Raw genomic sequence first — 13,055 nt, forward strand, 5'->3', positions numbered from 1 at the left:
TGGTCCCGGGGATATAGGAAAGGGTGAAAATCGAATCGAGAAAAAAATAGAGCCCAACGAGCCTGTCGTGGACCAAGGCGTCGAGCGTTCTCTATGTAAAGAAGGTTCTAGTGGTCCGTGAGAATAGTAAACGGCTCTTTCGACCCCTCCAGCAGGTGTCTCCACTCTTGAAGAGCCATCTTCACGGCCAGAAGTTCCCTGTTACCCACGTCATAGTTCCTCTCGGCAGACGAGAATTTCTTGGAAAAATATGCACAGGGATGTAACTTATCTTGGGGCATGGGTCTCTGAGAAAGAACGGCACCAGCTCCGCAATCAGAAGCGGCGACCTCCTGGATGAAGGGAAGTTCAATGTTGGGATGACGGAGAATAGGTGCGTATATAAAGGCTTCCTTGAGTGTCTCGAAGGCGGAGATAGCCTCAGATGACCAAGCAGAAGGATCAGCTCCTTTTTTGGTGAGCGCAGTGAGGGGTGCCACAATGGTGGAAAAACTCCATATAAACTTACGATAATAATTAGCGAACCCTAAAAAACGTTGTATGGCCTTGAGAAAGTTGGGTCTTGGCCATTCAGTGACTGCTTGAAGTTTACCGGAGTCCATCATAAAGCCCACATCGGAAATGATGTACCCCAGGAACGGAGTAGAGGTCTGATGAAAAGTGCACTTCTACAGTTTGGCGTACAAATGGTGTTCACGGAGACGGGAAAGGACGTAGGAGGTGTGGCGTATATGGTCCTGGAGATCTTTGGAAAAAATCAGGATATCATCCAAGTATACAATAACGAAAATATTGAGTACCTTACGAAAGACGTCGTTGATGAAATCCTGGAAGACAGCGGGAGCATTACATAAACCGAAAGGCATTACCAGATATTCGTAGTGTCCACTACACGTGTTGAAGGCCATCTTCCATTCATCCCCCCTCCTGATGCGCACCAGGTTATAGGCACCACGTAGATCCAACTTGGAAAAATCTTGGCCCCCTGTAATTTATCGAACAGTTCGGTAATAAGGGGAAGGGGGTAATGATTTTTAATAGTTACAGTATGTGGTTTAAACCCCTGTAGTCGATGCAAGGCCTCAACGACCCGTCCTTTTTCTTGACGAAGAAAAACCCAGCCCCTGCTGGGGAATTGGAGTGATGAATAAAGCCTTTCTTGAGATTCTCCTGGATATATTCATCCATAGCGTGAGATTCTGGTAACGACAAGGGGTAGGTCTTGGACTTGGGTAGGGAGTAACCTGGAACTAGATCGATCGGACAATCGTAAGTCCTGTGTGGCGGCAAGAGGTCTGACTGTACCTTATTGAAAACGTCCCGGAATTGATGGTAAACGGAAGGTAGAATAACTTCGGGAACAGAGGTATTGGCCAGCAGTTGATGAGTCTCGCCTGACCTCGGCCTCCAGGAAATGGGAGCAGAGGAAGTCCAGTCAATGAGAAGATTGTTAAGCTGTAGCCAAGGAAGACCAAGGGTGATGGGTATCCCAGGAGCGTGAATGGCATCGAGAACTAAGATCTCCTTGTGCAGATGTGAGGACAGAAGCAAGGGAGCCGTCTCTAAGGAGATGTGGGCCGGGGTAAGAGGACGTCCATCGATACCGAAGAGTGCGATTGGAACCTTCTTTCTCACGAGTGGTATGCGGTTTAACCTGGCGAATTCAAGATCCACGAAGTTTCCTCCAGCTCCTGAGTCAATGAAAGCGGCGGTAGAAGTCTTGAACTTATCGCCTGAAAGGGAGACTGGAAATGTAAGTTTCTTAGGGAGTTCACCTTTAGAAAGGGGATGTGGAGACATTACACCCAGAGAGAGCCCCTCTGTACTCACTGGGTGTTCCCGTTTCCCGGACATAGTGGACACTCCCGAACCAGATGTTCCATGGATCCACAGTAGAAACACAATCCCCCGGCGTGGCGGAACTGCCTTATCGGTGTGCGGATGCGTTGTACCCCCAATTGCATTGGCTCTGGCAACTCCAGTGCAGGATGAAGAGGTATGGTAGCACTTGGGGGAGCAGGAGTGTTGCTGGGAGTACTGGAGAACGGAACTTGAAAGTTATGGAAGCGAGTGCGCTGACGCTCTGAGCGGCGTACCTTGATACGTTGATCCACTCGGACAGCCAAATCAATGAGGACCTCCAATTGATCCGGCCTGGATTGGCGAGAGAGTTCGTCCTTAATGGGATCTGCCAGGCCTTGCCAGAATACGGAGACGAGAGCCACTTGTCCCCAGTTAGTCTCGGCTGCTAGAGTCCGGAATTCCACAGCATACTGTGTCACCATTCGCCGTCCCTGAGTGATTTGGAGGAGAGAAACAGATGCCATCTCCCGACAAGCGGGAGAATCGAATACTAGTTGAAACTCGGCTTTAAATGCCAGGTAATCTTGGGTAAGGTCAGAACGTCGCTCCCAAACCGGGGAAGCCCAAGCCAGGGCTCTGCCAGTGAGGAGATTATAAATGTAGGCTACCTTCTTGCGATCAGTATTGTAGAGATGGGGAGCCATTTCAAACTGCACCTCACACTGGTTTAGGAAACCCCTACAATCTTGCGGTTCACCTGCATAAGGCTTGGGGGGAGGAATCCTTACATCTGAACTGCTAACTGCGCTTGCGGAGTGGGGGCTTACATCTGGCGGGGTCGCGGTCGGTACCCTGTCTGAGAGTACTGCGACCTGGCGTGTAAGTGCCACAATTTGAGCCGCCATGGCCTGGTTTTGCTGAAGCAGATTGGAGAGAAACTGTTGAAGTTCGGTCTGGTCTGCGTCTTGTGGGCTCGACATAATGTTACGCCGGTGCTGCCCGCAGACCAGACCCATCCCCTGAGCTGAAGGGGGAGGTGGTAATACACGCACCCGCAGCAAAGGGAGCGTGTCCGAAGTGTGGTATGAAGCGTTGCCAGGCCAGGTGTAGTAAGGTAGACAATACTTGCCGGTACCAGTTGTAGAGATAGAGTGAAGGATGCCTCGCCGAAGTCAGGGAGTGGAGAGTGGAGATAGGTCGTTGTCCAAGCCGTGTTCAAGGGGTTACCAGAGTGAGCGTTGTCCAAGGAGTGCCGAGATCGAGAGCCAGAGGGGGTAGTCGTACGAGCTGCGTCAGAACCTGTGAAAACACTGAGAGAATCCAGAAGTACTTCCATACAGAGACTATGTCGAGCAAAGACTGAGAGCAGAGAGGAGCTAGATAAAGCAGGAAGGTCCAATTAGGAACAGAGGCGGGACAGGAAGAGCTACAGGGAGACACTGCAGATTGGTGCAGGCATTACAGGCCAGGTGAGTCTTGTTGGTAACCTGAGTATGCCGGGGGCGGAGCCTGAGGTCCGGGGAATGGGAAAAAGAGTGTGCAGACTGAGCGTGCTCCGTAACTCGTGTACGCGCGTGAACCGAGCCAGTGGATGGTGCAGGTGTGCGTGCAGGAGGGCGTGGGGGCGCGCCCGGCGCTGAGCAGAGGAATCGCCGAGGGGAGTGATCCCGCGACGGCGGCAGGGGCGAGGAGCCGTGGAGGCCGGTATGGCAGGTTTGTTTTGTGTGTCCAGGGGCTCCCTGCGGGAAGGGGGTGCTCTGTGTGGGGAGCGTGGAGAACGCTGATTCCTGACAATAAGATATCCCGTATTCGGTCCCAAATACACATCTGTAGAAATCTGATTTTTTTTTCATAATCTTTGCCCATACTTTAACGACAATTTCCCCTATTGCAACAACATACTGTAAGCCCACCACCTCATAAATCAGCTGCTAGATTGACAGTTTTACGACAGAGTAAAAAACCTCCTACCAAAGAACGTTAAGTAAACCCTTCAATATCTAAATGTATTCATAACTTTCTTTAACTTTTTTTTACACACACGTGAGTTACATCAATACATTCAGGCGCTCATGGCGGACACGACAAGATGAAATATGACCATCTTAGTCCTAAATTTGAGCGACAAATTAATATCTGTCCCTTATTATCATTTAATCATAGTGTGTAATGTCAGAACGTGCCCTTCGGTAACAAAGTTACAGATTTGTAACTCTTATTATGCAGAGGAGATGACATCACATGATATTCTCATTTTTAATAAAGTCGTTCAATGAGGGCATAACCTTATTTTGGAATGTACCAGCAGTCACTCAAAAACATTTAGCTTTCTTTGAAGCCAGCAGACAAGTATCTGCTCAATGTTTACGACACCCTGAACCCCGCATCACTTTTAGTGGGCTATCCATGACAGGCCCCCCCAATTAAGTTCTGTTTGAAGTGCAGAACCCACCCATGACAAGTCTGGACCTGTCATTACCAAATATGTTGTATTTTTAAACCCAAGTTCTACCTTTGTAACCCCTGAAGTACCATATGGATTAAAATACATAATACCTCATGTCATTACCATGACAAGTTCATACAGATATAGCAAGCCTACGCATCTTTGGTGCTAGAAGGATGGATCATCTGCAGCCTCATTGTGGAAGACACTGTTCCCGCCCGGCGCCGCTGACTTTTGCTTGTTCATCTGCGGCGCCGGGGGTAGTTAGTATTGCTACATCTGTACAAGAGGCTTCAGGCATACAGTGCACATGCAACTAATGCAAATTCAACCTTTTATGCTATGGAGATAATTGTGCCATCCTAATACATATATCCCAAGGAATGTATATATATAGTGCAGGAAAACTAGAGAAAATGTTTTCCCATTTGTATGCATATTTTAAAGACATCCAAATACAGCAGGCCCTGTGTGGTCTGGTAAGTATCAGTTTTCATGTACAAAGTTCATGGTGTAGAAATAATTGTCATCGTTTCCTGAGAAATTTCTGAAATGTTCTTCCTCACATTTTAGTTGAGCTTTTTCAGATGGAAACTTTAACCCCATTAAAAGTGCAGTCGAATAGAAGACTGAGGGACACACTTAGAAATGCATGTTTCAATCTAAAAGTTTAGTTAAATAAAAATCCTTATGAGAGGTAATCCAAGCGGCACTTTGAAAAAATATATATATATTATATATATATATATGCAGCCTTTGATGACCTTTTATTAAAAATGAATTACCTAAGATATTCGTTCTCCCGTGATCTATCAGCAAAGATCCTGCTTCCCAGGATTCACTTAATGGCTGCATTTCAGTTTCAATCAATCCTTCAGTGAGTGTAATTCAGCAGCTACAATGCATTCTTATATTACTAAGGTAACATTATCTATTGTTACAGTTTGCAGCTCAAACTGCTGGGAATATTGGCAACAAATTATCACAAACAGGAAAGTGTTGCAACGATCTTGCACTGCTGGGGAGATGTGCTAAAGCTTGCTATAGGAATCAAAGGATGCTCAGTATATTAAAACTCATTAAAAAATGTATTGAGTTGAATGTAAAAAAAAAGGTAGTAAGTATTATCTAATACTACAAAATTGATTTATTAAAAAAAAAAAAAAAAACACATGTAGGATATTGTTTGGTTTTCTCTTACACAATGGGCCACACTCATACTGTGCATCCTCTATTGACACCGTTTGACAAGCATCTTAGTTAGACATCTTTACTGAAATCCAGATTAATTTGGTAAAATGCAGTGCATTTAAAACATAAACAAATAAGCAAGGGATGTGCATTTGCACTTTTCCTACAAAAAAACCTTTTCGCTACCTTTGGACATACATTTATAACGTTAGAAATATTGTGCATCATTCTTTGTAGATATTATTTTCTACGTGTTATAATTACAAAGCATGATGAAGAAAAATGTAATTATGTAAACATGTAGAAGAATGGTCAGAACGTCTATTAGCATCAATTTGACAGCAGCAAAAATGTCAGTTTGAACTTAAGCATTTAGAGGTAGGTTATATATGTGATATTATCCCAATGGAAGTGGTAGAGACTAATACATTTATGGAATTCAACACTGCTTGGGATAGACCCAAGACTATCCTAAATATGAAAGTAAGCCAAGGATAGAATAGTGTCTGAGGTCTTACAACAGATAGTAAAATGGGCAGACTAGCTGGGCAAAGTGGTTCTTTACTGCGTTTTACTCACATTACGCCAATCTTTCTATGTTTCTACCCTGTTCCCCAAGCAGAACTTTTTCATTTGTTTATTTTTTTAATGGAGTTGTCTTATCTGTTTTAATCCACTCCTCGAACCCGCTTCTGTGGGTTAGGTATTTGTTTTGTGTAAAATGGCCAAACAATTATAGTGACACATCTTCCAAGTGAGCATGAGCAGCCGTTTCAGAAACTACAAACAAAAATGTTAAAGCTATATTTGAGATGATCCTCGTGGATTATGGCTTTAAACATTTCAGTGCCCTTATAATGTTTCCAAGTAGGCACGCAAGACATGAGGGTCATGTACATAGCCCCTGTGCCAGCCATGTAATGGCATTTTTCAGGTGTTCTGTATGTTGATCATGACACTTGGAATAGCCACAGCGGTGATATGAATAGGATTGGGGTCAGTAGTGGAACTACCATTTGAGGGCCCACCACATTTAGGGGCCCATCCTCCATATGCCTCAATGCTGTTCCAACACTTTCTTTGGCAGGCCACTGGTGACTAGTTCCGTCCCTGATTGGGGTTAAGTGATAGGCATCACATTATCCTGTTGCACAATGTTTACTGCAGTTTGTGCCACTAGGCATTTTAGCTCTGAAAGGATTAATAAACAGACCTCAGTGTGTAAAGTGGCTTTGGGTATTAACCCTTCCACTATCAGAGGGTCATGGTATCAACATATTATTTAGTCATGCGTGGCAAGTCCAGCAGCGAAAGAGTTATACTGCCAAGCCTCAGAATGTTCTTTTGTTTTTCTTTGACTGTTTATCTCCAGCTTATCTTTTCATTCCCTGAATCCTAGATATCCTGCCAGAGCACATTAATTATCAACTACCGGATTCCGACTTTCAGACGGCCCCATACTGTCAGTATCCAAATGTGCCATATTCCCCTGTGTTGCAATCACCGTCGTCACAGTGTCACTACAGCACGTACAGCCTGGAGCCAGCGTACGGTGACGGGCAGTATGTCCTGAGTACTTGTGAGCTGAGCAAACAACCAGCCGCTATGACCCACTGTGTGGAGGACATGTATCCCGCCATGAAGCGGCCCAGGCTTGACCACTCCTCAGTCCGGATGAAAGGGCATGAAGGGCTTTGTGTGGTATGTGGCGATAAGGCATCTGGATATCACTACAATGCACTGACCTGTGAAGGGTGTAAAGGTAAGGAAGTGGCTGGCATAATGTAATAGCCACCCAAAAACCGTCCAAGCATGTGGCAACCTAACTTCATGTACTCAGGCTATTTTGCCCCACTCCTGATTTTCCAAGTTGCCATTGAAATGCATGGTGGCCATGAATCCGAATGCAGTGGGACTAGACAAGAAACCCAAGCCTGGATCAATTCCTCATGACATGGAGACAGGCTAGGTCAGTTGTTCTCAGCCTTTGGTGACATCTATAGTTTACTTTAAAAGGAGCAGTCCAACAAAGTGTTTTAAAACAACCTACAGTAGCAATGTGATTGGTTTTCTTAAAAATAATCAATCACCCATTAAAGCAACACTTTCATTCATTTTCTTCCTGTGAAAAAGTAGGTGTGAAGTTCATCTGATACTTAGTTTTTTTTTTTATCTGTGTGGTTAATTAGTTTACATAAAATAGCAAAAATGATCAAGTCTGGGTCAACAATCTTCCTGTATTTACAATAGTTTACAAAGTCTTATCACAAAAAAAAAGATTAGGTAAATATTGAAAAAAATAAAATAAAAAGCACTTCAATGCTTTAGGTTACTTTAGGGACATAAAAAGTTTAGAAAATAATTTTAAATCAGCAATCCCACCTACCCCTACTGTACTTACCCTCTTTTTTTAAAGGATAGAAAGCAGGGGGTTCCCATGTTATTTTCAGCTCCGGGGACTCCCTGGTTCCTGAGATACTTACGCCTCCTGTGTGAATGTCTCTGTTCTCTCCAAATTCCCCACTCCCTACTGCACCATTATTTATACACCTCTCTCCCAACAACTTCTTTACCCCTCAATAAAAAACAACCACACAAATCCTTCATTCACGCCCTCTATCTACTCTTTCGTGCTGCTGGTGATCTTCCCTAGGCCTGAAGCCAGACATACACACCTGGTCTCACGCATGCCTCCTTGCCATCTCTTCCCCTGTAAATAGTGTTAACCTTCTCATTTAATACTGACTAACCTTAAAACTCGTCCCACAATTCAAACATCCCAATAGCCTGCATTCATGGCTTTTGTCCCACACTGAGCCACTCCTACAACCCATTGTGGCCAAGCACTGCCATCTACAGCACTTATTCCCTCACCTGCTGTTTCTAAGTTTCCCATCAAACCTCTTAGATTGTAAGCTCTTCGGGGCAGGGATTTCCTTTCCTATTGTCTGAATGTGCTGCACTTATTGTATTATTATAATTCCCTGTACTGTATTCTTTGTGAAGCGCTTAGTACACTTTTGGCGCTATATAAATAAAGACATACAATACAATACTTACCAGTAGAGGTACCAGCATTACTTCCTGATTTTCAAATCACCCACGTAACATGGGCCAATAGGAAGACGCGACAGATGATGTTGACGCTTCCTACTGGCCCACGTGATGCAAGGGATTTAAACCACCATTTTGTTACCCCTGGAGGGACTGAAACACTGGTACAGAACCTTTGCTGGTGGTCCAGGAACAAGATGGTCCCTGCAGCTAAAAATAGCATGGTCAGCTCTGGGGACCCCTGTTTCCCATCCTATATTAAAAAGGGGAGGAGAGGAACGCTTAAGAAAAAGGAGCAGCTGGGAGTGCGCCTTTAAAAAATAGGATTTGTCTTATTTTTTTAATTGTGTCATTTACTTATTAAGCATGCCACTGCCACTATTTAATTTTGGTCCTAGTAGTTAATGCACCTTTAAAATACAGGCTTAAGCTTTATTCCTTTAATACCACTGTTCTTCCATTTAAGGTGCAATCCCTTGTAGGTGAAAGAAAAATATTTTATAAAGAATCTATTTGGCTCATTTCAACAAATGTAACTATGCTTGCAGGAAACATTTGACTGCATTTGTTTCTTTTGAAATTAGTCAAGTATTCAACTTTTTTCAAGATCTCCAAATGTGTGCATGTTTGTTAATCACATATTTTCTTTACCCTTATCAGAGAGCCAATTTAGATAATGGGAGAAAGTCAGGCTTTGCCACTGCAAATTCTTGTTTAACACAGTAACTTCAGACTAGAGGGAGCAGCAAGAGGAAATCAAACCCTTCCAAAATCTCTGCATATTTACAAACTAACATAAAATTTAAAAATACTTGCAGGCATCAGATTTTGGTATAAAGGACATCAATCACCCAGATGTAACCTCTTAAACATTTCACTTTGGTCCAAGCAGAGATTGTCCCTTTAACTGCAATGTTTCCATGTGTTTTAAGTGGTAAATGTCAGCATATCCTTTCATTTTTTGCTGTACAAATATTTGATATAACTTGCTTGGGACTGTGATACCAATGTGTCACGACACACAGGACATGAATCACTGGGTTAAGCAAATGAATAGGAACACTGGTATTGATGATGACAATAGAAAATCAGCATATATCTATACTATAGGATCAAGTTCATAAAGAAACCTTCTGTCTGAGTTATACTGTATGCTTGCCTATTAGCAATAATCAATCAATTGCTAATCTGGGTGCCGATGCACCCAGTCAACTAGGGGTTTAGTAAAAATAGCCAGACCACTGTAGTATAGCTAAAGGCCAGATAATAAAAAATTGAAGTAGGTTTTTTCAGTTTGGAACTTTATTACTGCCTTAGAAGCACAGGGTAACAGGATGAAAAGACTGATACAAATAAGTGTATTGTAAGAGATGTGTGCAGAGGTATGCAATGGAAACCGTTTTTAAGGTGAAACTAAAATAATATTGCGCCTGTTCCTTTAACACTGCAAAACATTCAAAATAAACAAAATAAAGGCCTACTCCACTTTGGAGAATATTGACACCTTTACTCCATCCCTCTCTAACTGGGTGGGTAGCTAAGCTAATTACCACGATAGATAGATAGACAACAGTCCAACAAGAAAGTCTCTTATCTGTTCTTGTAGCTGTAAGGGAAAGCCTCTCTGCTCTCCTGGGTCCGCACAACTGTGTGCTATGGAAATGTCCGTGTCCAGGTATAGAGGTCTTGTCCCCTTGTCTTGCTGTCAGCATACAGTCATTCTTTGTGCATCAAGACATCATCTCCTCTGGTCTGTCCAGTTGTGGGCTAAGGAAAATCTCCTTCCTGTTTCTTATATCAGGCTTTTTCTAACAGTCCTAATCAGCCAGGTGGAATCTGGTTGATTGCCTGCACAATTAACCAGCACACTGCTGGATTTAGATACAGTTTTTCTCAACAGTGATAAGGCCCTGTTACATACCTCTCCTGTTTGTGGGAAGCTCGTGTCCCCAGCTCTCACTTGTCTTCATGGGCATTAGCCGCTGTGGGATACCGACGCTGGGCAGGGCCAATACCGTTTCCTGTAGTGGAGATACCTGTACTTTACTGGTCCACATAGCCTCACTCTGTTTAAATTCTGTAACCTTTTTCTCCAACTTCATCTTTTCAGACTCCAAGGTTGTAACCACTGACCGTAAAGTCTTTGCAGTCTCTCTATCTCCCTGCAGTACTGTAATCTAATCTAATTTCTCAGTCTTTTAAGCTGTTCCACTGCTTGTAACGTGTGCTCACCACAAACAAGGCAGAACCGCAAGGCTGAGGTGGGGATGTTGGTAGCCACCGACCTACAACCGAGCAGCCATGCAGAGCAGAGTGGTAGTCGTGTAGCTGGGTCAGGGTATCAAGCTGGATGTTTGTCTATATCTCAAAGATTTAACCAAACGATATTACCTATTTTGATCTTGGGTCACCTAGGAATGAGGTCAACAGAATTAGAATTAGAGATAGCGTCAGCTCTTTTGCAACTAGAAATAACTAATAATGAGCCACTAAGTACCACTACAATAATACAGACAAATATAGAGATAAATACATATAATATGGTGTGTGCTTATTTATCTCTCCTATCCACACCTTCCACTTCTGTTCTTATAACAAACACTTGTGTCTACTGACCACTGATACAATATTTAAAAGGATCGTGCTCTTCTAAAAATAACTGCATTACCAAATCTGTTTTATTGCAATGGGACCTCTGCTAAACAGCCATTGTGCTTTCAAATCTCCCTTTCAGGTTTCTTCCGTCGTAGCATTACCAAGAATGCTGTGTACCGGTGTAAGAATGGAGGACACTGCGAGATGGATATGTATATGCGTAGGAAGTGTCAGGAGTGTCGTCTGAAGAAGTGCAAGGCTGTGGGCATGCTTGCAGAATGTAAGTACACACTCTGGTTTATACTCAAGTGTCATTTATGCATTTAAGAACTACAATATGTATTTAGAGGTGCTACCCCACGTAGCTGGTAAACAATGTAAGGCTACGCTTATAGTGCCGGCAACGGTCAGGCGACGGTCGCTGGAAAATCAAATAGAGATGACTTCCAGCGATCGCAATCAATCCGTCGTTCCGTTGCGTCGTGCTTACTATAAGCGCATGCGACACGGCGGCAATACATTTGTTTTGCCGTGACGTCGCCGGCACTATAAGCGCATCCTAACAGTCTCATAGGCTCACCTAAGCTAATCTAAAAGCAAAGATTTGGCTTGTTTTGGTTCTCTGTAAAAAAAAATACAAATTGTATTTCTGAGGGCTTTACCCCGCTGCCTACTACAGCGGATGCTGCACGGACGAGAGCCCTCCCCTCAATGGCGCCGGGCCCGCTGCGAGGGGGGGCCGCAGCGCTCGGGCGAGAGTTGCTCCTGCTCTCAATAGAATTGAGAGCAGGACTCGCGTCGAGCGATACGGCACGCCCCCCGGCGGTTCAGCCAATGAGGGTGAACCTTCCGGGTGACGTCATGGCCGCGCCCCGTCACTCCCCCGCCATGCCCCCCCGGTCTCTCTTCCTGCAGCTCCCTGCAGACCAGGTAATCGGCTGCACGCGCCGCCAATCTCGCGGGCGCGCGTTGCAGCTGAGTTACCGGGGCCTTAGCCTTAGAAGCCTCCTGCTCTGGCATTAACCTTGAACACTAAGCTCTCTTCTCTCTCCTTCCTCTGATCCTGACAATCTTGTCAACTCTTACAACTCTATCCTCTCCTCCTCTATATGCCCCTTTTCATCTTCGGCACACCCATCCCTTTAACTCATGCCCTTTGCTAAATTCACAAACACACTTCCTTGCACTCGTTCCTCTGAATGACTATGGAAGAAATCTCACTCATGCACTATACATTTCTCCTCTCCTGTTTTAACTCTGTTCTCTCTGAGGCCAAACAACACTATTTTACCTCACACATCAAGACTCACAAATCCAATCCATGCGTCTTTTCTCTGTATTTCATTCCCTCCTCCGACCTTTTCCTCACAATTCTCAAGCCTTTGCGACCATTTTAAAGTCCAGGTGGATGCTATCCACAATGAGATTCTTTCTGTCCCTCCCCTTCCTTTCAACTTCTACCTAAACCTGCTTCCACTCTTTTCTCCTGAGTTGGATGTTTGTAAACTAATTTTCTCTTCTCCCTCTACCACATGTCCTCTCGATCTCATCTCCTTAAATCTTACCAGAACTCCTGCCCTTGTCTTAGTCCCCACTCTCACCCATATCTTCAATTCCTTCCTATCCTCTAGCCCTTTCCCCTCCTTTAAGCATACAGTATCACACCTATTCTCATAAACACCCTAGACCCTACGTGCCTTACTCACTCGCCCTGTATCCCTCCTGCCCTTTTCCTCCACTGCTAGAACTATCATGTTCTGCCGTATGATCAGCCTTCTTAATTCCCATGATCTCCTGGACCTATTACAATCTGTCTTTCGTACAGCTCACTCAGAGACTGTGCTCACTAAAGTAGTCAATAATCTACATGAAGCAAAATTCCATGGTAAATTTTCTTTATATATCCTACTCGATCTCTCTGCTGCCTTTAATACTGTTGATCACTCTTCTTAATATTCTAAACCCT

The 13,055-nt window shown here is 44.1% G+C and overlaps 1 protein-coding gene across 5 annotated transcripts in view; it reads left to right on the forward strand.

The window, feature by feature from the left end:
• Positions 1–13,055, forward strand: part of LOC142503210 (bile acid receptor-like) — a 118,994-nt gene that overhangs the window by 78,492 nt on the left and 27,447 nt on the right. For all 5 annotated transcript variants that reach the window (XM_075615365.1, XM_075615364.1, XM_075615366.1 and 2 more), the window contains 2 exons: positions 6,840–7,202; positions 11,229–11,369. In XM_075615365.1, the coding sequence (XP_075471480.1) occupies positions 6,840–7,202; positions 11,229–11,369 (504 nt within the window). The remainder of the gene's footprint in view (positions 1–6,839; positions 7,203–11,228; positions 11,370–13,055) is intronic.

This window comes from Ascaphus truei, chromosome 9, assembly GCF_040206685.1.
Source record: "Ascaphus truei isolate aAscTru1 chromosome 9, aAscTru1.hap1, whole genome shotgun sequence".
NCBI classification, from domain to species: Eukaryota; Metazoa; Chordata; class Amphibia; order Anura; family Ascaphidae; genus Ascaphus; species Ascaphus truei.